General features: G+C 57.0%; 1 protein-coding gene across 1 annotated transcript; it reads right to left on the minus strand.

Annotated features, from left to right (window-relative positions):
• Window positions 1–1,402: 1,402 nt before the first annotated feature.
• LOC136365548 (diacylglycerol kinase beta-like) lies at window positions 1,403–20,460 on the minus strand. The gene is made up of 24 exons (XM_066326099.1): window positions 20,206–20,460; window positions 17,997–18,073; window positions 16,918–17,083; window positions 15,951–16,190; window positions 15,111–15,281; window positions 14,753–14,802; window positions 14,083–14,157; window positions 13,865–13,984; window positions 12,911–13,028; window positions 12,515–12,603; window positions 12,045–12,161; window positions 11,833–11,931; window positions 11,600–11,713; window positions 11,439–11,512; window positions 11,243–11,317; window positions 11,068–11,153; window positions 10,786–10,875; window positions 10,296–10,456; window positions 9,250–9,314; window positions 8,289–8,379; window positions 5,486–5,687; window positions 4,259–4,379; window positions 4,103–4,163; window positions 1,403–3,628 (listed from the first exon to the last, which is right to left on the minus strand). Exons 1-24 carry the CDS (start codon window positions 20,270–20,272, stop codon window positions 3,530–3,532), a joined length of 2,628 nt encoding a protein of 875 aa, XP_066182196.1. The 5' UTR covers window positions 20,273–20,460; the 3' UTR covers window positions 1,403–3,529.
• Window positions 20,461–27,412: the final 6,952 nt, after the last annotated feature.

The following is a 27,412-nucleotide window of genomic DNA, read 5'->3' on the forward strand; positions in this document are numbered from 1 at the left end:
CAGGTCATGGGTTTGTCAGTGTCCTGGGCGAGCTGCCCAGCATGCCTTTGGGCTGCTGGTAGGAACTCCTCTGTCGATGCTGGGTTACTAATGAGCTCTCAGAGTCCTCCAGAGCCACCTCCACCCCCCAGGGTGGTCATGGCAGGTAGCTCATCTTGGCATCGTGTCCCAGGTGGAATGATGGGGGGGGGGGGGGGGCTGCTGGGACAAGCCCCGTGCTGGGGGCAGGAAGCACAGAGGGCACGGGGTGTCCTTGCTGCTCGGAGCTCCCGGGGGGCCCTACAGGCACTCGTGCTCTCACTTCCCCTCGGCACAAAAGCGACCAGGATTAAATCACTGCAGGTAAAATTAGCACATGACACACGGGCGGGAGGGTGACAAAACCCGGGCCGGGGAGCGCTGCGGGCAGCGGGGATGAGCGGGGTCTCCGCAGAGCTGGGGGGCACAATGGGCAGCCCAGGTCAGCTGCAGATCTGCACCGTCTGGGGGCTGCTCAGCACCCCTGGGACACGGAGAGATGATGAGGCCGAGCACATCCATGGGACAGGTGGGTGGGAGGTCACAGGAAGAGCCGAGACCCCTGGAGAGCCAGGGCTGGGAGAGGGGGATGGTGACCAGTGCCTGCTAAATTTAGACCCCACTGATGAAAAAAAAAAAAAAAAAAAAATTCGCAGGCTCCAAATTTAGCCGGATGCATCTCCCACTGAGCACCACTCCATCGTGCTGCTGCTGCCGCCAGCACCCCTTCAGCCCCGGCTTCATCCTGGAGTGGGCACCCTCTCTTTTAGTCCCCAGAGGTGGGGATGACACACCTGGCCAGGAATCAGCCCCAGGAGCAGCTGAGGAGTTCATTTCCATCTTTATTGGAGGCAAGCCCACAGCAGTCCAGGTGTACACGGCAACACGCGCTACGCTACGGACACCATTCCATGCAGGCAACCACGGCTACACACACAGAGGGAGGAGAGGGTTCAGCCTCCTGTGGCAATGGGGCTCCCCAGCCCTCAGGGGTCCCCCAGTGCAGCGCTGGCACCAGTGCCTAAGGGCTTGTTTGGGGGCTTGGTTCCATCCCACGCACTTGGGAACTGGGTTGAATTGGGAGACACTGGGTGATGGGGAGGATCAAGGCCTCGAGTGCTCCTCAGCTGCATGGCTTATTCCTCCCTGGAGCTGGGACGGCTGGGCTGAAGTCCCAGCCTCTGTGGTCCCTCCTGGGCAGGGCACCTTTGCACCATCAGGAGGTTGGGAGCTGGCAGGCCCATTGAGCCATGCCTTTGGCAGTGTGGGAGCAGATTGAGCTGGGTCCCCTAGTGCAGGCGGCAGGGATCATATCCCTGACCATCAGAAGGGACATCTGGGTTGGAGCCTGGCAGAGTGGTGCTGGTGTATCACTGGCCCCCTGGCCTTCAGCTGCTCACCCCTGGCACTGCCAGAGCCAAGGCTGCAGGCACAATGCCCTCCTGGCTTCCCTGGCTCTGCCACCACCCACAGCAACCACAGCAGAGATCTCAGTGCTGCCCTTTGCCTGGAGCCCAGCAAACTGTGACAGGGGGCAAGGAGCAGGAAAACCACTGCTGACTCCACGCAGACTCTGTGATAAAGCCCTGGGTCGAGGCTGAGTGGGCAGCGAAATGGAACCAAATCTGTTGACCTTGTGTGCTGCCATCCCATGGAACAAACCTGTCACCCTCCCACTGGCAAAGCTCTGGAAATGGTGAAGGTGGTTTTTTCACCCTCCACAAGCACAGGGCTATGAGGCACCGCTGCCTTTGGACTGGGGAAACGGAGGCAGCTGGTTCGAGGGACCTGGGGTTTGTTTGGCCTTGCTCCATCTGCTTTCACCTGGCTACTCATAAACAGCTGCCTGGAGGGAAGAGGAGGAGGAGGGTGGATTTCTGCCGGTGACACATGCCTGTGTATGCAGGTCACAGACAGTGCCCTTCCAGCTCACTGTTCACTCTGAAACAGTGATGGCAGCACCCTCTGCCAGGGAAAGGCTCTTGAATGGGGGCCTGAGTGGGCACTGGGAAACTGGGGAGGACAGGGTGACTTGTCCCAGCCCTGTGGCAGGGACACAGTGGGGACAAGCAACAGTTTTCCCTGCCTGTAGTGACATCCACAGGGCACACACCACTCCCAGCTTGCTCCCAGCAGCATAGGAGCCTCCACCAGCCCCGAGGGAGCTGCTTGGGAGCAGGGCTGATTCAGGATGTGGTTGTATCCTGCATGCAGGCCCACTGCTGGAGGCACTGGGTGACTGCAGAAGCAACCAGCAGCCCTTCTCATGGGCTACTCCTGGCTCCTGGGAGTACATTCAGACGACCACAAGCTCCATGCATTCATCTGTTTTCTGGTCCCTGGGCACCCTGGAGAGAAGCTGCATCCCCCAATCTGTCCATCAGTGGGTGATGCCACCAAAATCTGCCTGTGCAACCCAGTGAGCCCCAGCAGTCGCGCAGGCAGTAGCACCTCTGAGGCTTCTTGGTTTTGGAGAGGGCTGTGGGGAGACCTGGCCATAGAGAAACCGAGGTGCAATCACTGCCCCACCCCCTGCAGCCCCGGAGAGCCCATCAAAGGCAGCACCAGGGAGAGCACCAGCCTGGCACAGCACATCGGGAGATGTGTAAAAGCTGCTGAGGACACTTTCAAGTGAGAAGAGCTTCTGGATGTCTGTCCCCAGGGTATCCAGCCCCCAGTGCAGGCTGACAGGTTTTAGGAGAGAGGAAAAGTCCATGTCCGGAGGAAGGAGGTGCCCCGGAGGACAGCCAGCAGAGAAGGGAGGTGGTGTCTGTGTCCAATCTGGGCTCCTACAAAGGTGACCCCTAGAGTCCCTTTTTTGTCCAAAGTTTGCTAAATAAATACATAAATATGAACACAAAGCCCAGAGCAGGGGCTGCTCCCCGCCAAATCCCTTTTTTTGCCATTTCCCTGTAAAAACATGGTCTCCTCCCACCCACCCCACACTTGTCCCTGTGCACTCTCTGTCCTCAGCTTGTCCCACACCTCATGGCTCCCTGGGCCATCAGCAGTGGTTCTCTGCATCTCTCTTAAACCCCACAACACAGAGGTGAGTGGTCGAGATGGCTCCTCCAGGCTAAGGAAATAAATAATTCCTCCCATTGCAAGGATTGGGGGACAGAAAGCCAGTGCAGTGAGACATCAAGTAGTCTTCAGGAGGATGATAAATAAATAGTGGAGCTTAGTGCTGCCTCAGAAGCACATTCACTGGCAGCTTGGCTGGAGGGTATTTAAATAAAGGGGGAAAAAAAAATCCCAGTCCTGGTGCTGCTCCAGCAAATGTGCTCACTGCATGCCAGCCTGCCTTCTCCCCCTTCTTCCATCCCAGCTTGAGAGGATGCTTCTGGTGATGAGGAAGGAGCCTACAAGACCTTCCCAGGATAAATAATCCCCACTGGGCTTGGAGGGGGAGTTTCTGTCCCCACTGCAGGATGGGGATTTGGGGACCCCTGCATCAGGCAGGTGGCTGGGATGCTGAGTGCCTCCAGGCTGTGGATCCTTGGATGATGCTTTAATCCCGAGATCGGTTTCTCCTCTTCAGGAAAAAGAAGCTGCTCTTCTGGGGGGGCCCCAGCAGCATGGGCACCTGGCTTTTATGTGTAATGTTGACCTAAAAAGAAGTTGAAAAACCCAGCTCAGTATCAGGGTCCTGAGCCTTCCCAGGCACCCTCCAGCCCCAGGACCCTCAGGAGTGACACCGTGAAACTGGGAGCAGCTCAGCACCGGGGTGAAGAGCTCTGGAATAATGTCCAGGTGGTGCTGGGATGGGAAGAGGATGTCTCCTCTGTGCAAGAGGAGAAATAGTACGGGACCCTTGTGCAATTCCCTCCGGGAGAATGCTGCTTCGCCCATCCATCAAGACATGGGTGTGTCGTGAGTCCAAGGCCATCATGGGCACAAAGTCACAGCTGATCGGGCTCTGTGTGACCACAAAGGGCGATAGCCTCCCTCCAAATCCAGCGGCTTTGCCACCAGGAGCCAAGGCTGTCCCACCCTCCTGTGCTGCCAGCCCCTCCTGCCCCATCCCGACATCCTGCCCCATCCCTGTCCAGCCCGGCTCCCTGCCCCCTCGCTGGGCACTCACGGTGCAGGACGGCTGCATCCAGGGCTCCCCATCCACCTGCATGGGCAGCAGCTTGGACGTCCTGCAAGGCACAGAGAAGAGAGGGCGGTGACACAGGTGTCACCGGTGTCAGGTTTCACTGTTGGCCCGACACTCAGCTGTGAAGGCGGCAAATACCTGATGATGACGGAGGAACACTGGGCCAGTCTCTTCCCGGCACTCTTCAGCCCCGTGTAGATCTGCCCCATTTCCATGGCGCCTTCCAGCCCCACCACCTCCAGGAGATGGTCGCTGAGGTCTGCAAGAGAGATGGATCTGAGCTGGTCCCCCCATCCCCAGGTGTCCCTCACCTTCTGCCCTCATTTGAAACCTCAGGGCCAGTACAGCAGGACTGTTGGTTGTCCTGGTGGCACCGAGGGGATCTATCCTCATGGCCTCTGTGTCCCAGGAGCACCAAACTGGGTGTTTCCAGCGCTATCCAAAATCTTTGGAGCGAAAGTACCTCTGGTCTGAAACAGCACCAGTGCCAGTTCAGATCCCCACCAGTCCTTGGACTGTTTGCTTGCAGTGTAAGAAATGATGACACCCCTTGCCTGGGTCTCCTGAGGTGCTGCAGCTCCCCAGAAGCCAGCACATGCGGAAGAACATCTGATCAAATCCCAGGGTGTCACCTCTTTTCACAGCTCATGCTGCTCTTGTGGGCCACCAGCAAGGACACCTGACAACGGCACAGTTCTCCGCTTCGGGGTCCTCTTCCACACACATCCCATATTGCCCCTGAGAATCCTCTGAGCCTCCCATGCCCTCTTACCCACCCACGAGTGGGGATGTCCCCAGGGTACCAGCCCTGCTGTCCCTGCAGTGCCTTTGGGACTGACTTGTGCTCTGTCCCGCTCCCTGCTGCCACTGGGTCATGCAGCAAGGGACAGACAGGGACAGTCTGGGATGTGACACTGCCGTTCTGGCAGCCACATCACAAGGGGCCCGATTCCCACCCCAGCCCCAGGCCGTGGGAGGCGCTGGGTGGAAAAGGCAGGCACCTCGGGTATTCTGCTGGCTGCTTTCTGCCCTGCTAATCCTCACTGGGGAACACTGCCAGCACTTTGGGCTGTCCCTGCCGACGGGGGTGGCTCCAGTGATCTCAGCAGCGGCTGTGAGGTGCCATCTGGGCTCAGCGTGGATCCTGCTGCTCCCAAACCCCACATCCAGGCTGGCAGCACTGTGCTGGAGCCCGGCAAGGGGCTTACAAAAGCCCTTGGTGTGAGCCCTGCGGTTGGGTTCCTCTGCTGTACTGTGGGCTCACCCCGTCACCCCAAAAGACACAGAGCTGATAACAACCCCTCCAGCGCTGTTTCTCCAGTACCCCTGTGCCAACCTTGCACTCCCCTGTTGGCCAGCACTCACCCTGCACACAGAACTTGAGCTCCTTGGCGTCGGTGACCACCGTGCCAGGCTGCTTCTCCGGCACCTTCTTGCCCAGGCGGTTGTAGCCACGCTGCTTCTTGGTCTCGCCCCACAGGTTGGAGCCCCCGTACATGCTGGGGATGTTGAGCACGGCAATGCCCTCCAGGGAGGTGTTGCTCAGGTCTAGCAGGGTCCCATCACACTGCCAGGTACAGGGGTGGTGTCAGGGGGATCAGGGGAGCTGTGCCCACCCCATGGAGCCCCCTCCTCTCCCCGCCACGGAAGCGCTGGTCCCCGAGCACAGAGTGACATCTGACTGTCTCCTGGGGACACAGGCAGCTCCAAAGTGGCTGGAGATGCAAACAGCCCTCTCACTTTGCCTTCCTAGAGTTGATGTCAACTCCTTGATGCTCCTTGTGCTGCTCTCCCCTCTGTTTCCAGAGGAGTTTCACTGCAGGTCCAAAATGGCAGTGTCAAAAAAGCGAATTCCCAGGGGACCGCATAAAACCTCAGCTAGACTCGGTGCTGTGACCTAAAATGGGAGGCAACACCACCCTGACCCTCCAGCGACTTCCACCCAAGGAGCTCTAGCACCTGCTTCCCCCACTCTCCTTATCCAAACTGACTCCAAAGGACTGGAAAGTTTGGCTGCTGAAAAAGTAGCTCAAACCAGTTTGTCTTCAAGTGCCATTTGGAAACTAGAAATAAGGCTGGAAGGAAATTAGGGGAAGGTGTCAGAGGGAAAAATGTCAGGTTTTGGAGAGCAAACCACAGCACAGCACACAGAACTGGCATTCCAGGCTTTGCTGTCATGCAGCAGGACTGCCTCAGCTGAAAATTGCCTGTAAAAGTTAAAATATCCACTGCCTGCAGCTCTCCCACAGGATTGAAAGCAACGGAAAAGCATTTCTTAATTTCAGATCTTCTCACGCTACTCAGACATGGATCCCCTTCCTAAACACCTCTGGTGAAAACAGCCATTTTTCCATGCAACTTGAATTTCTATAAAGCATTCCTATTTTCCTTGAGGCATCTGCTCTTTACCTGCCACTCTGTGCTTCAGCAAATCCCCGCATAGCTTTTCCCTTGCATTTTGGGGATGCAAAGGCATCTCTGGCCTCACTCCTTGTGCTGAGAGGAATGAAATGGGCTAGTAAGACCCCTCTGCTGCTCCAGTTCTGGTTGTTTTCCTCTAACAAAGGTCTAGAGTTTGTTTTTACCAGCCCCTTGGCCCGTGCTGAGGACACCAACCCTGTGTGTGCAGAGTTGGGCGCTCACACGAGCGAACACCTCGGTGTGTCAGATCCTTTCTGCCTCCCCTAGTGCTGCAGGATCTTATTTTTAGCCTCTCACTGAAAGCAAAAAAAGCAAGAATCTTCTGGTTTGGGAGGGAAGAGCTGTCTCTCCAAGGCTTGGAAAGGATGTTAATCCTTTCGTTCTCAATACATCTTAATGATGTTGTGATTTGCAGAGAGAGAAAAGACCTTTGTGCTCTGAGCAGTGGCGACCAAGCGAGAGGGCTCCGACTCCTGGTGGGGTGGACAACACACCTCGAGCACCATCCCCAGCCACAGGCACCTTTCTCACCTGCCAGCGAGGCAGTGAGTGCCAACTCAGCCACGGTGAGACGGGAGTGAGCTGGCTGCCAGGAGTGCAGGATGCTGGGATGCTGCAGGAGCCTGTTCCTGCCCACAGCCGCCCACGCCTGCCCACAGCCTCGGGCAGGAGCCACTCTCCCTGCAGAGCCCTCCGCAGCCCGTGCCAGCCGGCTACAATGGGCCCTTTGAGCAGGGGCAGCTGACGGCGCGCTGGCAGCAAGGCTGGAAGGAGAAATTTGCAGCTGGGGGAAAAAGCAAATTCATTTCCAGGAGTTGTAGGGGGAGCGAGTGCCAATTTCCAAAACAAAACTGCTATTTCTCTGCAAGGCTGACAGTTGCCTGGGAGCTGGAGGCAGGACAGGCTTTCAACTTCAAATGCTGCGGGATTAACACTTTCCTGGCAGTGGGCTCAGCTGGTGGGGACACACACTTGGTGGGGAGCACCCCGAGAAGGTATGGGGGGGCACCTCGTGCCCATTTCCAGCAGCATTCAACTCCACAATCACAGAGTTTTATCCACCCTGGGACACTGCTGCATGGATGAGGAAGGGGGTGAGATGGTTGTGATGCTGGTCCTGCCCCTTCCCACAAGTTTTCAAGGGTGCAGCTGCCCACCCCAGGCTTTGGGAAGGGAAGAAACTCCTCATACAGAAACAGACATCAAAATCCCTCTGCCCATGGGCACACGTCTGCAGGGCCAGCTCCGCTCTCTGCCCACCACCAGCGCCCTGCACCCACCAGCTGCTCTGACTCCCACCCCCTCTTGCAGCAAGTGCTGTTTTCTCTCCTCACCCTCCAGCCTAAGTTATACAAGGGTGGATTATCCAGAGATAGGGAGAGATGGAAGTTTACAGCCCAAATCCCCAGCACCAGCGGGAGGAAGTGACAGCTCCCCTAGCAACCACAGGCCCTCCTCCCAGCTCTAATTAAAGGCTGTTTCCATGTTATCCAATGAGGGCTGGGAGCAGCGTGGAATTTACAAGGAGAATGTTCCAGGCATGCTCTCAAATACAGCTGGAAGTGGGGAATATAGGATTATTCTTCTGCCCACAGCTGGCTGGATTTTGGTGCCAGCCACCATGTCCTTCTGCCACAGTGAGGGGTCAAAGGCATGGTGGCACCAAACAGCTGAGGGATCCACGGGCAACGGCTCCAAAAGGCCTTTGTGCCATGGCTAGAGCCAGGGACCATCCCAAGAAACCCACCTCAACCTCAACATAGTCATGGAGCTTCTTGCAGGTGGCTGCAAAGGTCTCTGATGTCCCGAATTCGAAGTACCACAGCTTGTTCTTCATCCTGTGGCACAGACACATGTCAGTATCCCACTTGGAAGCAGTGTCTTGCCCCAGCCAGCGGCAGGACAGGCTGCCAGAGACTGTCTGGAGCTGCTGGGATGGGGACATGAGCCACGGATGAGGACACAAGGCGTTGTGGAGAGGGATCACCGGCACCCGGGCCCTAGGGAGTTTTGTGGTGGGACGGGGGGTATCTGCGGACTGGGGAGGTGTCAGAGGGTGCCTCGAGCAGACCTGGCTCTGACACCCATCAGAGGGGGAGCATGGGGGTGCTGGGTGCTCCCTAGGCATGGGATGTGCTGTCAAGAGACAGGGCACCCTATGGAGGGGACGTCTCACACCTCAGCAGCCTCTCAGCACCCCAGGAGACCCACACCATGGCTCATTCCCTGCACCAGCTGCTGAGCCAGGCTTTGAGGGGGAGCTGCAAGTTGTGAGAGGCCGTAAGCCGAGGGATTTTTCTAGCAGGTTTTTCTAAACCCGGGGATGGGGGTCACAAGCCACGGCTCCTGCTGCCATCTCCCCATTTCCATGCACCCTGAGCACAGTGGGAACGAGCTGTGACCTGCTGCCTGCCCTGCCCTCCCTGCCTGGCCTGCTGCTGCCCGTCCTGGAATTCCACATTAATTATAAAGCATGAATGAACATAACTGGGTGTGTGGCCAAGTCTGAGCAGCCTGCTAAACTGCACAGGACTTGAAGAAGCATCTCAAACCCCCACCATGCCTGGCCCTGGACCCCCACCACAACTGGTACAGGCCCTGCCTGTCCCCCAGGGCTGGCCAAACACCAAATCCTCTGGGTGTGGTGCATGGCAGTGGCAGAGAGTGCCCCATACCCAGCTCTCAGGGGGCCCTTGGGAAGCCCTTACCTGCTGTTGAATTTCTCAGGGTGTTTTTCTCTCATGATGTGGAAGCGGTGGGCAATGGAGGCATCCTGTGGAGAGCATAGGGGACATCAGTGGCACAGCAGAGAAACAGAATTCCCGCCTTGTCACACACCCAGGATAGGGGTGCTCAGCTCTTCATGCTTGCCACTGGTCCCTGTGGCAGAATGACACGGTGTCATTGACGATGACAGTGATGGTGCAAGGTGATGGAGGGACCCTCATCCAGGCTCTTCCCAAAGCTTGTTAGGCAAGACATAATTAGTGCACTTAGCCTCCTGCCCTCATGGCAGGGGCTCTGCATGGAGGGGATGATGAGAGGGGAGGAGAGGCAACCAGTGGAGCAGTGGGGCAAGCATGAATGCAACTGGCAGGATGGCAGCTCTCCTGAAACTCATCACAACCTCTCCTCATGCAGAGTGGGGGTGTTTAAACCCAACTCAGAAGCTGTCACCAAATGCCACCTGCATTAGCATGAGCTGATGTGAACCCAGAAGCATCCTGCAGTGCTGCAGGTGAGTCACCTTTGCTATGATGGCACCTCTGGCACAGGACAAAAATGCTGCAAACCCCTGGGAAGAGAAGGGATTTCCCCAAAACAGTCCTGCTCTCAGGACTGACCCCCAGCACTGCGGGAAACCCCCACGGCACAGGGCTGTCATCCTCCCCAAGAGCCCTGACCCCTCCAGGTCAGGAAAACATGGGGGAACATGGTTTCAAACACCAAAGCAGGGCTTTGCTGATGTCTTGGCAGGTGGGGTGTCCTTGTCTTTGGGACCCCAAACTGCCCTGAATCCTGTTTAAGCTCCTTTTACACTCACTCTTGCAATATTCCTCTGGGAAAATAGAGATCCCATGCCTGCTTATATATCTTGCTGCTGCCTTTATAAATGACCATAAAACCAGAAAAAAAAAAAACCAACAAAACAAACAAACAAAAAAAAAAAAAGGCCAGGAGATGGAGGGAGGTTGGGAGTGTGAGCCAGGAGGAACAGGAAGGGAGAAACCAACTCCTGCCCCATGGAACTCACCACCCCAATGGAGAAGTAGTTGTTGATGATGGTGGAAGGGACAGGGTCTCCGTTGGCCTCCCTGTCAGTAGGAATGATGTCGATATGCCATCGGTCCAGCATCACCTCTGTGCTGTGCTCAATGTCCTTCAGCACCTTCATCAGGTTGCCTCCTTCATAGCCTGGAAGGGAAAAAGGAGGAAGGAGGATGAAGGGGAGCATAGCCATGTCATAGCCAGGCACCAAGCACTTTGGGGGCTGCTGCTATGGCACATCCTTGCAGCAGTAGCAGAGATTTTGGCTAATGGCAGAGATTTTGGCAGGGACCTCCAAATGGAAACGTTTGGGCAGGACCTGGCTGCTCTTTTTGGAAGGAGTTAGAAACACCAGGCTTAGATGCAGCTCTGAACTGCATCCCAGGAGCCCAGGAGTCCTCCCTCCCCTGGGGATGGTCACACTGAAGGGTTCCCAAGGACCAGCCACCCCCTGGGTGATGTTTGCCTGTGCTCACCTCCTCCCCAGCGCAGGCACCGCGCGAGGTCATTGCCCGTTCCCAGGGGCAGGACAGCCACCGGTGGGTGCTTCACCAGGTTTGCCTTATCTGCAGTTCAAGGGAGAAGTTTGAGGCTGACAAGGCTCATTCCCTGCTCCTCTCCATGTCCCTCCTCAGCCAGCAGCCTGGAATGATCCTGCTGGCAGGATCACCACCCCAGTTCCACCGGGAGAATGTCAGGAATCTGTGGCAGATCACCCAGGATAATGATCTGCAGGAACACAGCTCTTCCCTGCTCACCTATGCAGTCCAGGATCCAACCCACCGTGCCATCCCCTCCACAGGCCAGCACACGGAAATCTGGAGTGTCCCGAAAGAAGTTCAGCCTGGAGAAAGGCAGGAGAGACAAGGGATGATGTGGGGAGGGCAGGACCTTCTGGGAGGGGGCAGAGGATCACCTGCAGCAGCTCCATACCCTGGCGTGGGCCCACCACGGTCCAGGTTGTACACTTGGCGTGGGTTGAGCAGGTAGTGAAACTTCCGGAGGACCCTGGGAAGAGAGAGACCTGAGGAATGCCATGAAGGTGATTCCCACACCAAGAGTGATTCCCAAAGGACCAGCAGCCCCCAACCCCAGGAGGAAAGCTGTTCCCAGGCAAGAGCCCACCTACCGCTCCCCTTGCCTTCCTCCACTCTTGGGGTTCACAAACACGAGGAGTGGGTGTGTCCCAGGCTGAGGGCTGATCTGGAGGGCAGGAAACGCAGCTGTGAATTCCTGCCTGCTGCTGAGATCAGTGTCAGAGCTCACCTGCAGCCCGGTGCAGGATCCTACCTGCAGCCCTTGCCCATCCACTGTGGTGGAGTTGAACTTGAAGCCCTGGCTGTCCTCGGGGCTGGTGCTGGCAGGGGAGTCGCTCTCTGACCGTCGACAGTGAGACTGCCTGTCCTTTGGGGAATTGAGGCATGGATGCCCAAGAGGCAGTGCCAGCAGCCAGGGGAGGCAGCTCAGCCTCAGCAATGCCCTGCTGGGTCCCCATCACTGGCAGCAAGGAGGGGGGCACTTACCAGGACAACTGGGCAGATGTAGGATGGGAGCAGGATGTGGTCCCGCAGTGGGCCCCCATCACACTCTGGCTTCACATGGGAGGCACACTTGTTGTGGAGCTGGAGGAGCAGGAGGAAGGGATGTGGAACAGAGGACACCTGCCCTCTCCTGATCAGGAGCCCAGAGCCAGCCAGGCAGGCACTGCGGGTGTGCCCCAGCCCTGTGTACTCACCGTGACTTGGCACCAGACACAGTGCAGGCCAGTGATGCCCTGGTAGCACTTGATGCTCTTGTGACATCTGTCACACTTGGCAGGTGAATTGCCCTCGATCCAGGTGTGCTGCATCACCTGCAAGGCACGGGGACACTGTGGCACAGCAGCCACTGACCCACAGGCATCTCCCTCCTGCTAGGGGTGTCCATCAGGATTTTGGAAGCTTGTCCTGCAGGGATGCTGCTGAACCAATCCAGCCCCTTGCACAGCCCCCATGCAGAGTCACAGCAAATCTTGGAGCTGGGGGTCATGTGGGTGCCCGGGTACTGAGGCGCATCCTGCAAGGCTTTGGATGTTGGGAATGCCCATGAGCTGCTGCCCAGGATGTGAGGGGCAAAACGCAGGGGAAGAAGTCATGGGGAAGCAGAGCAGGAGACCAAGGGGCCAGGACACCCACGGGCTCAGAAATGCACCAGCTGCCTACTCACGCTTGTGTTTCTCTTGGATTTAACGTAGGTGCTGATGCAGGAAGCAATGTCTTTGGACACACACCTCTCGTGGACCGTGTACTTGCAGACTGGTGAGAGAGAAAAATCATAGAGCCACAGAATCATTTAGGTTTGAAAAGCCCCGTAACACCCTTGAGTCCAGCTGTTACCCCAACACTACCAGGGCACCACTAACCCAAGAGCCACCAAGGAGGTGGTCAACATAACTGCCCAGCATGGGAGCTGCTCCCTCCCCACTCAGCCTGCAGCACCCACGGGGGTCAGCACTAACAGGCTCCAGTCCTCCCTCCCCAGGGCACCACTGTGGCAGAATGCTGATGTGGCAGAAGCCACCAGCCTGGGAGTGCAACATTCTGGCACGGGTGCAGGACTCACAGGAGCAGCAGAGGCCCTGCTTGCGGACCCCCAGCAGCATGGTGCGGCAGAAGTTGCAGTAGGCAGGTTTCTTGAAGTGCTTCAGCCTCCAGGCATGCTGCCCATCATCCTTCACATTCTGCAGGGCAGGAGAGTGGAGGGTGAGAGCGTCACTCCCCTGCTGTCAAGAGTCCCAGCGCCCTCAGCCCATCATTTTTATCAACTTTTCATTCCCTAAAAACCCCCATGGTGTTTCTGGGAGTTTGGGCTCCCGCTATTCCCCTTCTCTCTCGATGTTCCCCAGAGCATCCTGGCCACTGCATCCCCGTGGGCACATCCAGCTCCCTGGCACAGCCCAGCCACAGAGAGGATCCTGACGGCTGACAGGGAGGTGACTTCACATTTGGGGCCAAACTGCCACTGCCACCATGGGGTGACAAAAACACAAACCCCTTCATCCAGGGACAGGGATGAGTGCTTTGCAGGAGCCAGTTGAAATTCCCTGCTTCCTTGATTTTTTTCTGCTAGAAAGCATGTCCCCCACCCCACCTCTCCAGGGGAACCATGGGCACCATCAGCAAAACTGTATTTCCCTGCAAATTATTACCTGGTGGCCAGGGATGCACTTGAAAGAAATGAAGGCCAAAAGAGAAATAAAGGGAGTCTCAACAACCTCTCCTTTGCTCTTTAAACCTCAATCTATGAGAGATGTCATTTCAGGTACTCATCTTAGGTTTTGATTTAATGTTCACTGAACTGGAGTGCACTGCGATAGCAAGGAGCAAGCCCAGCCTGCTTGGGCACAGCAGCTGGCAGTGACTGCAGCTCAAAAATGAGCTTGGAAAGATTTGGGGGGTGAAGGGAGCAGGGTGGGGGTGTCAGCAGGGGCTGGGGGTGGTGTGGGGCTGTGTGGTGCTGTCTGAGCGCTGAGGGTAGGCTGGAGCAGCTGAAGCAGGTGTCCTCAGGGAATCTCACCGTCTCCATGCCCAGGAGCACCAGCAGGGGGATGGTGGTCATGCCACCCCGGATCCACTCCTCCAGCGTCACAGTCCCATCGTGGTTGTAATCGATCTCCTCCATCATAGCCTTCAGGATCTGCAGGAGGCACAAAAGGTGGTGACACAGTGGTGCCCTCCGGGCTCTGGCTGAGAGCCCCTGCAGCTGCCCCTGCTGCCTGCAGCCCCAGCACTCACAGGCTTCAGCTCCGTGGAGTCCCACTCCAGGTACTCGGCCACGTGCACCATCTGGTTGATGATCCGATCCAGCTCCTGAGCACAGAGAGAAAACAGTGCCCAGTGCCAGGGACAGCTCCAGGTGTGAACAGAATCTCCAGCCCCAAGCCCCCAGGGTCTACATTCCCACCTGCCCAAGGCTACCCCAGTCCCCACCTACATGGGAGGGACAGCTACACCCCACTCCTCAACGGGTGCTCCTTCTTTTTACAGGGCTTTCTACCCTGAAAACCTGCAAGGAAATCTGTAATGGGTTTTCTTTGGGGAAAAATTATTCTGATTATCCAGATTTTATTTGCAACATGTTTCAAGGGCGATATCCAAAGAACAAAGAGTAAACATCATAGGAGAAGGAGCTGTGCATGACTTTTTTTCTTCCCTGAAACACCATGACCTGATGAATAGCTAAAATTCTTGGTGGGTGGATTTTTTTCTAGCTCCTGCTAGAAATGCAGCAGAGCTGGGCATGTGATCCCCAGCTCTGCAGTCCAGCTGCTGCTTTCCTCCTCCCTTCCCATATCCCTGCCCCTTTTTGGAGCACCTCACCAGGGCAAGTGGGTGCCCCAACAGTGTCCTGCACATTTCCAGCCCTCTGAGCAGCCCCTGCTCTCTGTCCCAAGGGAAGGCTCACCGAGCTGTCCAGAAGGCCATTTCCATCGGTATCGTAGAGGCGAAACATAACTGGAGGGAAGAGAGAAGATGCTGATAATTAGAGCCCAGCCCCAGGGCACCCTGGGGTGCCCAGGCACGCTGTTCCAGACTGCTGGAGCTTCAGGGTGGGAACAGCACTGTGCTGGCTCAGCCAGGGTGAGATGTGACCAAAGGGCTGTGGAGTATCAAGGCTCCTTGGCGAGACACAGGCAGGAGCAGAAGGGGATGCCCAGTGGTTTTCACAAGTGGAAAGAGCATCCAGCCCTGCACTCATCCTCAGGCAAACCCCCCTGCAGGTGACACCCTGAGCCACAGCATGAGCCCAGGGTCACACTTACACTCCAGCTTGTCTTCTGCTCGTCCCCTCTCCAGCAGGGACAGGTAGCACACAATGTCCTTCAGATGGACCACCTGGGCCAAGGGGGTGGGAGGAGGAGGTGGGGTGGCTTTCAGGGAGCTGGGGCCTTTCCTCAGGCTGAAGGGTAACCTCTTCTCCGTGCTCTTCGTGCCTGTGGGCAGGGAGAGAGGCCACACATAGAGGTGACATTGAACCAGGAATTGTCACCGGGTGGGACATGGGAACTCTAGGGTAGAGACCCATTCAGCATGGGACTGAGTGACACTACAGGGCCAGGGCTGGGACACAGAGGGGACATAGAAATGGGCATTAAAAAGGGCGCTTGGGGCTGGTGCCATCACAGGCATGGACAGTGCCACTCAGTCCTCCGTGGGGTGCAGACCCCCAGACCTCCATCACTGCAGCTGTGGGCAGGATGAGCAGCTGGAGCCCGTGCAAAGGTGTCCTGCTGGGAACAAGCACCCACCCAGAAGGAGGGAGAAGCTCAGTGGGCAGCAAGACACGGTGCCAGGACAGCCCACTCTCACTGATGCCTGTGCCAATAGCAGGAGGGATGCTCCTGGCAGAGGGACCCTTCCTCAGGGGCTGGGGCAAGGGGCAGCTGTGACTCACTGCCCCATTTCTCCCTCCCTACAAGATGCTGCCAGGTAATTAAGACACTGATGGGGGCTCTGTGGGATGGGATCTGTAGCTTAAGTTTGCCAATCAAAGGTGTCAAGAGTTTGGGAGGTCACTGCCACCACGCTGGTGACTTGGCCAGAAGTTGCGGGGGGGGGTTGTCACTGACAGTGTCTCCCTGTGGAGCCCCAGCTAAGCTCACCTGGCGACTGAGGGCTGAGCAGAGACACAGAGGAGATCTTGGAAGAGCCTGAGGAGTTGTGAGCAGAAGTGGTGCCAGTAGTGGATTTCTGGGAGGAGGACCTGGACCAGCTGGGGGAGGCATTGGGGATCGATGCTGGGGTGAGGGATGCTGGCTGTGGCTCAGCTGTGTTGCTGAGGCAGCTCTTGGGCTCAGGAGTGTGTCGTCCCAGAGCACTTCGAGAGGTTTTCCCATTGATCCCTGCAAAGCAGACATGCCCAAGGGCAGTGTGACACCAGGGTGTCTGTGCCCCTTCCTCCAGGAACTGGTGCTGGGTGCTGGCCCTGGGTCACCTCTGCTAGCTCCATGTCTCTCCACCCTGGCATCCCAGCCCCAGGGCTCTCTGAGGGGCACCACAGGTGGCCCCTCACCCTCCTGCCTGGCCCAGCAGCTCCCAGCAGGGCTCACATGCCTGGGTGATGGACATCACAGTGCTCAGGACCAGACAGGGAGGATGCAGTCCTCCATCACCAGCCAGAGCTGCGGGAGGTTCTCCTTTTCCCATTGCAATTTATAGTCCTTTCAGCAGATGTCTCCACCAACCACGAATCCACCCGGGAAGGGCTGGAGGAGGCAGAGTTGGGTGCCTGGCACACACAGCCTGCTCTGGGTGCAGCTGAGTGCAGGGTGGCTGCTGCACCAGTGACCGAGGCACAGGCCACCTCAGCCAGCATGGAGATGCTGACACAGAGTGACTCGGGCTCCGAATGCGCAGAGGAAAGGGAATGCACCACTGCATCCTGGAGAAATCCCTCCCTGGAGCAGCGCAGGGCCTGGGGAACCCATCAGACAGATGGGGTTGTGAGCTGGCCCCGATGCCACCCTCTTCAGGGGCCACCCCCCAACCTTCCCTCCTGTGAGCAGTGTGGGAGCAAGTCCAGCGTGCCGGCTGCCCCGGCGTGCCCGTGGGGTGGCAGGGCTGGCTCACCGAGGGCGCTGTGCTGTGACACAGCCGGGCTCTGCTGCTGGCTCTCGGGGGAGGCTTGGCAGATCTTACGCTTGAAGGAAGTGAAGAGGTGCTGGCAGAGCTCCTCGGGCACATCAGCCTCCAGGTAGGTCTTCATGAACAGGCAGAAGCCCTCGTAGTCGATGGGCTGAGGAGCGGACAGAGGAGGAGGAGGAGGATGGAGGTGCCCCAGGCCACTGTGAGGGTGCAGGGTGGGCGTGGGGCTCCACACCCTGGGCACCCCCTCACTGGGCACATCGGCTGCAGAGCCCTCCCCAAAACGGCTGGCTTCCCAAATCCCAGAGCTTGGAGATAACCTAAAGAGACCCAGAGGCAGCAGGGCCAGAAATGCCCACTGCCAGTGTGGCTGAGGCAGACCAGCGGTGCTGGGAGCAGGGACAGCGACCAGGGCAGGAGTTGGGGGAGTGGCAGGAAGGGACAGTGGCACCTTCCAGCCCAGCCCCAGCCCCATAGGGACTTTACTCCTCCTGAGGACTTTGTGCCTCCCCTGCTGAGCATTGCCATTTTTGTCTTCTCAATGGCATTTGTGGCCCCAACTGGAGTGGTGGCCCTGGAATAACAGAGCACCTTTGTGCCCCTCCTCGCCATGTTCAGCCCACTGATTTGTCTCATTTTACCCTGTTTCTAGTGATTACAGCCCCCGTGGAAGGTTCTGTCCTGCTGGCACTAATAGATCTCTCTGAAAGCACCGCTTGGAAAAAATAATCCCAACCCTCCTTGGAGGAGAGCAAGAGGGCACAGAGCTGTTCCATCACCATGCTGGGCAAGTCATTTGCTTTTAGGGGGACAGTAAATCCCTCCTGGGTTCTGCTTGGCAATGCAATGCCCCAAAAAGCTCTCAGCAGGGTGGGGTGGGATGGCCGTGCAGTGGGCACAGCCAGGGAATCAAGTCCTGGGAGCAAAACCACCGGGAGAGATGGGGGCCAGCCAGCCAGCTCTGGCTGCTTGCAGCTGTGGGAGCTGGGCTGGGGGAGCCTGCAGGGGGCTGAGGGCTGCCAGCAGCACAGGGGGACACCCACCCAGTGGGCACAGGGCCATACCTGTTCGGGGTTGTACCTCGAGAGGACGCCGTCCCCATTGAACTCCTCCAGAACATCCTTGAGCTTCTTGGTGGAGTCTGGGGAGACAAAGGGACTGTGCTGAGCATGGCCTCACTGGGCTGGCCTTCCTCATCCCCCAGCAGGATGGTGCAGAGCGGTTTATCTGCTGGATGTGCAATTTCTGGATCCTTCTGTGCCTGGAAGAGGCCACCCATGCCCTACTTCTCCCTCCACCTTCAGAGGGCAGGGCAGATATGGAAAGCTGGCCTGGCAGTTTTACATATATAGAGAACTTCCTCCTACCAGTATGAAAATAAGCCCAGACCCAGAGCAAAGCAAGGAAGGCGTGGCCCACACTCCCATCCCAGCTGCTCTGATGTGCTAAGCACACCCCTGGATGTCCCTGCCCCAGTGCAGGTGGTGGCTGGCATCCCTGGGCAGGGCCAGTCATGCCAGAGATATCCCCAGGAGGTGCCAGGAGGGAGAAATAGAACTGTACCCATAGAATCATGGAATCATTTAGGTTGGAAAAGCCCTCTAAGATCATCATGTCCAACAATTAACCAGCACAATTGTGTTCACCACTAAGATAGAAAGGCCCCACATCTCCATGGCTTTTAAATACCTCCAGGGATGGGGACTTCATCACTGCCCTGGACAGCCTGTTTCAGACCTTGACTACCTTTTTGGGAAAGAAATTTTCCTGAATATCCAATTTGAACCTCTCCTAGTGTAGCCTGTGGCCATTTTTTTTTTGTCCTATCACTGAATTGGTCCATGCAAACTTCCACACAAGTAGTAAAGACTTTCACTGGCTGAGTGTCTTTAGGGCTGGAGTGCCTGAAGGGACATTCATCCTTTCAAAATAGAGAAAAAAGGGAAAAGTGGAAGAAAAGATCAAGGTGAGTGAACATTCAGCCCTTACCTTCACACACATCTCTGGGCATGTGCATTTAAAAGGTTCTCAGACACACGAGACTTGTTAATTACTGTGGAATCCTCTCTCCACGTCGGGGCTGTGCTGGCTCTGATACCCCCAGCTCTCTGCTGGGGACAGAACTTGGCACTGCACCACAACTGTCTGGGATGTCTGGGGCACTCAAGGAGAGAGATGCTGGCCCTACCTTGGAGAACCCCCAAATTCCATTCCTCAGCCTGGTTCTGAGCCATCCCACAGGGGAGGAGGCAGCTGCCTGTGCTGCAGCCTTGCTGGCCACATTTTGATTAATAAAATAAAGATGCCATCAGTGTTCTGGCATTACAGGTGGTGTTTGATGGTCTGAGATTCAGGAAAGCAAAGCCCATCATCCTCCAGAGAGGCAGAAAGAGATGCAGACAGGGACACTGGACACACACCTCTGCCTGCAGCCCTGCCTGAAATCTCTGGCTGGTGGGCAGGAGCATGGCTCCAGTGGGGAACATGAGGAACTTGTCCCCAGCCTCACCCCTTTGATGGACAGTGTCCCCAAGGACAGCCCCAGAAAGCTCACGGTGTCCCCTTTGCCTCTCAGCCGTCTCCTATCCAGCCTACTCACCCCAGGGTCTGCAAAGCAACACCCTTGTGATTTTACACCTCTCCTCTCTTCACCCTGTGGCTTTCCTGCCCCACCCTGCCCTGCTCTCTGCACCTCCACGGGCTGCACCGCTTCTCCATCAACTGCTGCAAAAAGCACGCCCACACTCCAGCTCTCTGGCAGGCAGGACCTCAAGGACCTGGTTTTGGAGCCCTGGGCTTTGCCCAGGCTCTCTCTCCAGCTTCTCCCAGCTCCAGGACCCCCTCGGGCACTGCTGCAAATCTCCTTTTCTCGGCAGGAGCTGCAGCAGAGCGTTGCTCTGCAAAAGCACTGAGGAAAATTACCGCAGAGGGCTGGCAGCCCAAAGCACGCTGTGGAGCAGCTCCGTGTGTTTGGGAAAAGCCAGGCTGCTTTCTTGGTTAGCATTTCACTCGGCTCAGGAACGTGGGAGCCGGCCGCCTTCAGACGGACTGAGCCAAGCTCACGTGTCCCCAGAGCTCAGCGAAATCTCCCTGGGCAGGCAGACACAGGCACCCCAAACCGCCAGGGTTAGGGGTCAGCCACTTCGCCAGCCAAAATGGGAGCAATCACCTGGCTTTCCAGGAGGACACTAAGGAAAGGTGTCTTCAACACCTTTTCAACCTGCTCTTTTCAACCTGCTCTTCTCCTGCCAGGAGGGTGCACGGGGTACTCACAGTCCGTGTACTGCTGGAGCTGGGCAAACTCGGTGGGGCTGAGCGAGATCCACATGCCATCACTCATCTTTGGGCAGCAGGGACACGGCGGGGGCCACCAGCTGCTGAGTCTGTGCCAGGCTCAGTGCCACAGGGGCCACACGGCTGGGTCACATTGGCACGGCGAGGGGCACGGGGGGCTCTCGGACTGCTGGCATCATTCTGCTGAGCCTGTGGGAAGCCAGCCCCAGAGCTTCAGGGCACCTGGTCAGCACCTTCCTCCCTGCAGGAGAGACAAAGAGAGGAGGAGGTCAGCGGTAGGCAGCGTCCTGCTGCCACAGCTCCCTGGGGACAGCCACCTTCAGTAGTGGCAGTCTGTGGGGCAGCTTGGAAATGGGGTGCCAGGGTGCTTTCCCAGCTGGGAAGGACCCCCACTGCAGACATGGGGGATCTGTACTCCAGGGAACAGGGAGCAGAGAGTGTGGGCTGCAGTGAAACGCAGGTGAGTTACATTCCCACACGCCCGAGGCTACCCCAGTCCCCACCTACACAGGAGAGGCAGCCACACCCCAGTCCTCAATGGGTGCTCTTTCCTTTTACAGGGTTTTCTACCCTGAAAACCTGCAAGAAAATCTGTAATGGGCTTTCTTTGGGGAAAAAACTATTCTGATAAACCAGATTTGCAACAGGTTTCAAGGGCGATACCCAAAGACAAAGAGCAAAGAAGAAAGGAGGAGGATAGGGCACCTCACTGTGAACTTTCTTAGGGCTTGGTGTCTCTGGGGAAGTTCCTCTGCCATGGGGCCAGCCTGGTGCCACCCACAACAACCACAACTCTCACTGGCCACAGGATGTGGCTGGCAGATGTCAAGCAAATGCCTTGGGTGGGGAAAAGAACTTGTCACCCCCAGCATTTCCCAGCACAAATGGGGAACCCAGCACAGGGAGCAGAAAGAAAGGCACAATTATTTAAAGAAGATGCAAAAACTGGAGACAGGGAATACAAGACAGTAGAAACTTCCAGCTTACTCCTGCACATTTGAAGCTGATGTTTACTTCCAGAGAATCATTGTAAATGAAAATCTACAGTCAAAAGTGGATGCAAGAGAAAAACCTGTGCCACAGAAAAACCCAGACCAAAGGGCCCTCTCCAGCCCACCCATTATAGGCTTCAAAATTTATTAGTTTTGTTTTTCATTTAACCAAATTGGTCATCAGGCAAAGGGTAGCATTTGGAGGAGGTTGTTGCTCTCCAAGGAGTTTGAGCTCCATTTTAGGGCTGTTTCCCTGCTCAGTGTTGGCTTTCAGTTTCCACCAGCCTGAGCTGATGGACTGGAGAAAGCAGAGCAAGGATGAGCTGGGAAAGATCATAGGGCTTGGGATGATGCTTGGGAAGCACCCACATCCCCCAGCTGGCTGCACCTTTCCATTCACAGAAAAACGTCTTTGATTAGGATGAACAAATAATTTTGGGGAGCCTTCAGGTCCCACATGCCACATCAACCCCACCCAGAGCCCCTAGGGACATTCACATAGGGGGGAGCACCAGGAGCAGTCCCTTAACCCCTCATCCTCAGGACTTTGCCCACATTTCTGTACTAATGCTATTTTGGCTTTATATTCAGCTGCTGAAAATGCTCCAGGGTAAGATATGGCCCCAAGGGCAAAGCCTGGTGTTGGCAGAGGAAGGAGCAAACCCTCACTGGGGCTGTGTTGAGGATGGCAACCCCTGAGGGAACAGCACAGGGCTGAGCATCTGCCCAGATGGCTGCCAAGGGTTTTCCAGCAGCAAGGAGTGACTGCACACCAAGAGAGGAGCCCACCAAACCCTGGCTATGCATCTGCTGGAGCTGAACATCACAACTCTCCTCAGCCCTGTTCAGTCCTTTCCTCCCAGGAGGACAAAGTCACTGGGATCTTGTTCCAGTCTCATGGCCTGGGATTTCTTGGCTGCTTCTGAGGGCTGTGGGGCTTGGGGACCCCACAAGATGCTGTTCCTACCCAGGGATTGAGCAGTGGCTGGCCCAGGACAGGAATCAGTGCCCTCACTGCTCTGTCCTGGAGCACTCACGGTGGGATAATACACAATCCTGGGGAAAATCTCACTTTCCCAGCCTCACTAGGGCCCTGCAGCCTCAAGGCAACTCGCCTCCAGCCTGTGACTATCCCAGTTTTTCCTGGCAGCTCTTTGCCCCCATGCCACCAACTGGGGACAGGCTGCATGCAACAATGGTGTGGTTAGGGAAGAACTAGCCAATGTCTTCCCACACTGGCATTGGTTTTGTGGGGATCTTCACCTTGATAAAAGCACAAGCAAGAACATGGTGTTTGCTCCTATCCTGGATGATGGGTTTGTCCCAAAGTGCCTCCGAGGCAAGTCCAGAAGAACTCAGTCAGTAAAAAACGCCCAGAAATGCACACAGCCTTCATGTTTCCTGGCAAACAAGCTATTTGATTTGATCAGAACCTCTCTTTTTTTCCTCTAAACTTATCCATGGAGAGGCTGAGAGTGCAGAACTAGCTAGAAGAAAAGGCAAAGGAGGAGACCTGGCTGCCTCCAGCTCCCCAGAGGAGTTCGGGGCACTCAGCCCTCCCACAACAGAGGGCAGCAAAAATATCCCTGGCTTCTTTTAATGACGGGTGATGGGGCCGGGTGACAGGGCAGCACAATACACCAGAAGGAAAGCAAAGCAGAGCTAATTGGGCCATCCCAAGGGGCTTTCCCCCAGCGATTGCTGGAATAACAAATGCCACTTCTGGCACGTCAGCCTTGGATTTCAGGAAGGGCAGGAAAAAGCCTCCTCAGGAATCCAGCTGCTCCTCGTTTGGCCGCCCTCTGAATTGTCAGCGGCAAATTATGTTCTATTAAATCAAATTTGCCTCTCGCTAAAAATAGCTCCCTACTAGTGTTACAAATAACAGCGGATTACCCTGCCTGAAGGCGCTCCCCAGGACACGGCCCCTCTCCTCCTCCTGGCGTGGGCTCTGCTGGGACCCGGCGAGGCTGAGGAGGCTGGGGGACGACGGAGAGGGGGGACCTTGGAGCCTCCCAAACCTTCCTGGAGGAATAAGCAGCGCTGGAGCTCTTGGGAAGCTGCACACGCTGCCAGCTGCCGTGATGAAAGAGGTGCTGTCGGGAGCATCGATGGGTACAGCTCCGTGGGAGCCAGGGCCCAGCCATGTAGGGCCTGGAATACAGCAACAAGGGAAATGCCAGGCGGGAGTTAGCCATGGGCCAGCTCCCAGTGGTAAGTGGAGCTTGGACATGTGGCAGGACTAAGCCACAGGCAGTGGAACACGTCAGTGTCCCTAAGAAAGGGCTGTCCGTGGGCACCTCCAGCATTCAGGCATGGGGTACTCCCAGAAGCAGCAATGGGATAGCAGAGGAGCTGTTTTTCCAGCCAAGGCATCCCTGTCAGGACTCAGCTCCTCCATCTCACAGCGCAGTGATCTGGGGGTCACCGTGAGATTGGGAGGGTTTGTTTCACTGCCACCTGCCCAGTCCCCCAAGACCACAGCTACTGAAGGGGACCTGACTGTTCCCACCGGGACACAGAACCATGCCATGGGTTGGCAGCTCCCGGGTGCTGGCAGAGCCTCCAGCCTCCGATCAGCTTCACGGGAGCATGTGGATGGGGCTGCAGCTGATGCCCCGCAGGAGATTTCTGCTTCAGATGCCCTTTGGGGAGGAAAATCATCGGCTCCTTGAGCTGCAGGAGGTGGCACGAGGAGGCAACGCTCCTGCTTGAGCAGGCACACACGTGCAGAGGCTGTGGTGGCTCCCTGGCAGCAGAGGGATAGAGCACAGGCAGGATGCTGGGCTCTTCCCTGCATCCCTGCCCGGGCCTGCAGAAGCCACAGTCACGTGCCACATCTCCAGGGGCAGAAGCACGGCAGGTCCCTGCAGGAATGGCATTTTCCAGGCCTCCCCCACCATCTTTTGGAAAGATCAGCCTATTTTTGTGTTGGATGGGGAGAGGCCCCTGAGGCGGTGGGTGGAGTATAAATCCCTCCTGTCCCACTGCAGCAAACAAACCCCAACCAAGATAATACACTCAAACTATCTTCTGCAGCGACACAGGAAGGAGCTTTTCTGCATTTTGCCAGGCCAAGAGGACACTCAAGATTGGCTTTTTCCATTCTCCAAACCTGTTGCTGTCTACACATTCCCCTGGCCCTTTGACAACCCGCCCACACAGAGCAAGGCATTGCTGTCCAGGTACCTCACACCAGCTTTGTTTTGGATGCTGAGCACCCTCGTGGCACCAGGGTGACAAAAGGTGCTGGCAGGGGTGTCCAGAGCATCTGTCCTCCCCCCACGGTGACACAGGGAGAGGTGGGTGGCCGTAGCCAGCCCTGCGGCCCCAGGGTTGGGCTGTGGCTGTATCAAACCCCAGCTGGGTGCTGGGAGAGCTTGGCTCAACCTTGTGACAGCGGGGACCCAGCACAGCCTCCCTTGGAACTCACCCCCCTGCCAGGGCCAGGATGGCTCAGCTCATACCCCAGAGACAACAACAACTTCCTGACTTACTACTGTTGGATTTTTAGAGAATCGTTTTGCTGGCTGAGTTCAGAGCAGACCGGATCTGAGCTAGGATACCTTCGGAGCAAGACCCTTCCCCTTGCCATCACCCCTGCAGGTCCCAGTCAAACCAGACCCTGTCTCATGGAAAAGCCCTCTCCCACACCAGACAGGGAAACAAGTGCTGCAGCCGAAGGACTGGGATCCTTCCCAGGATCCCACCTCCATCATCTCGCACCTATAAGCCCAGGACTTCAGGACACCTCCAAACCTGTCAGATGGAGACCCTGGCTCTCTCTACACCAGTCCCGTGGGTTATAACCACACCTTGTGTGGGATAACGCTGATTCCCGATAGCTTCGAAATACATTCCTCCCTTTCATCTGCCAACACAACCTGCAGAACAAGTCCCATCCAGAGCCCTTCCACCGGCCAGCCACATCGAGCACTGCCTCAGTTCTCCTGCCTTCCAAAGCCAATGGCCCTGGCAATTTTCACTTAACGAGAAAGACACTAACGAGCTTTTCCGGCTTGGCAACACACGGGGAACAGCTGGATTGGGCTGTTCTTCTGCCCGGCCAAAGGACGGGGTGGCCAAAGGGTGGTTTTACAGCCAGGCTGAGAACCAACGCATGCTGAGACACCAGTGAAGATGGTGCCTGGCGGTGTAGGGTTGGTTCAGGGGCTGGTTCCCATCCTCCTCACCCTGGGGACAAGGCTATGCTGCCCTCTCCTCTCTCTACCCTTCGGGAAGCTTTTCCCAGGAGCGGAGCCACACGCCCGGGAACCCCGATCCCCCAGCCCCAGCGCTGCCCCGCTCCTTCGGCGCCTGCCCCGCTCCCAGCGCGGCCGGCCCGGGAGCGGCTCTGCTCCGAGAGCCGCCGGCGGAGCTCGACGTGCGCTGCCCAGCCGGTCCGGCGCAGGGTGGGGGAATCCCGCGTGGATCGGAGCGGTTGCCCACGACTGAAAGGGGGTGAGCCCACAGACGTCCCCGCCTCCCCGGCCACCCCCGCGTCCCCCCCCCGCCGCTGGCCCCTTACTTGGCGGCGGCAGCGCGGTGCCATCGGCGGGACCGGCCGGGGCGCTCCGGCGGCGGGGCCGGCGGTGGCCGGGAGCAATGCTCAGCCCGGCGGCTCGGCGCTCCCGCGGCGGGGCGGGGATGGGGGATGCGAACGGGCCCGGCCCGCCCCGCCGCTCCGCTCCGCCCGCCTCCGCCGGCACCGGGCGGCCGGCGCGGGAGGGGCAGGAGGACGAGGAAGAGGAGGAGGAGGAGTTGGAGGGAAGAGCCCGGCGGCCCCGACCGCGCCTCCGCCCCTCCCCGGGCCCGGGGCAGCGCCGGGCCGGGAGCGGCCGGCCGCAGGGGCGGCGGGAGGTGTGTTTGCACGATAAAACTCATTTATGGTGAATTCCCACCTCTCCGCGGCGGCAGGGTTTTCCCCGCTTCCCGATGACCAAGCACGCTGCCCCGCAGCCCTGACGCTCCCCGTCATTGTGCCCGTGGCTATCTCCGAACCCCGTCCTTGTCCTCATCCCCTCCCACGTCCCCGTCTTCATTCTCGTTCAGGTCCCGATCGAATTTCATGTCCCCATCCCCGTCGCCATCCCTGTCCCCATCCATATCTTCATCCCATCCTTGTCCCAGTCTCCGTCCCTGTCCCCATCCCCGTCCCCATTTCACTCCTCCTTGGGCCTTCCCTCCCCCCACACCTCGGTCTCTCACTTTCAAACAGTTTCACCCATGGCAAAGGTTGCTCTTTCCTCAGGAACAGAACAAACCACTGAAAACAAACAAACAAAAAATGCCAAAACAGATAAAAAGCATTTTTATTTTCTTTCCATGACGCGTCTGCCTGCCTGCTTGGGAGTGACACTATTTCAGGCATGTCTATTATTTATGTTTTGCTATATTTATATTAATTAGAGACGTGATCCATGCACGTAGTTCTCCAACTTCAAAAAAAAAAAAAAAAAAAAGGCAGGAGAAGGGGACTGACAGCTGAGACTGAACTTTCTTGAGAGAAACAGTAGCAGGTTCCACAGCCAGAGCTGTACACTGCCAGTCCTAGATGATATTCCTGCTCTACGTGGGGGATCTCTCCAGTCCCAGACTCACTTTCCCTCCCTCTCTTCTGGCTGGGACCCCAGAGAGATGGGCTGGAGCTCTTGGCTGGGATGCTGAGAATGATGGAGTCCCCAGAGCCACTCCAGTTTCAGGGGGGACAAAATCACAGAATCATTTAGGTGGGAAAAGACCTCCAAGACTGAGTCCAATTATTAACTTTTGATGGTGGCATTTGCCATCTGTGTCTGGGAAAGAGGAACAACCCTTCAAAGAACTAACTGGTCTCTGATGATGGGCTGTGCTGAAGCACAGAGAAGTGTCACATTCTGGAGCACTGGGGACCCTGAGCTCCCTGCTCCCATCCATGACAACCATCTCCCTCAGCAGCTGTACCCTGTGTCAGCCCTGAGCCAAAGCACGTGACACCTCCTCTCCCCTGCGTGTCCCAGCCCTGTCCTCATCCTATCTGGCTTACCTCTCCATCCTAGGGATGGGGATTGGGTTGGGGACCAGGATGAGGATGGAGAAGTGGGGCCTCATGGTACAGGTCAAGGCTTGTGGGATGTAGGGAAAGCCTGGGCCACCATGGGGGAAGCAGGGCAGGAAATTCATAATAAATGAGTTTTATCATTATCAACTATTGC

This window comes from Sylvia atricapilla, chromosome 10 (assembly GCF_009819655.1).
Source record: "Sylvia atricapilla isolate bSylAtr1 chromosome 10, bSylAtr1.pri, whole genome shotgun sequence".
Lineage (NCBI taxonomy): Eukaryota > Metazoa > Chordata > Aves > Passeriformes > Sylviidae > Sylvia > Sylvia atricapilla.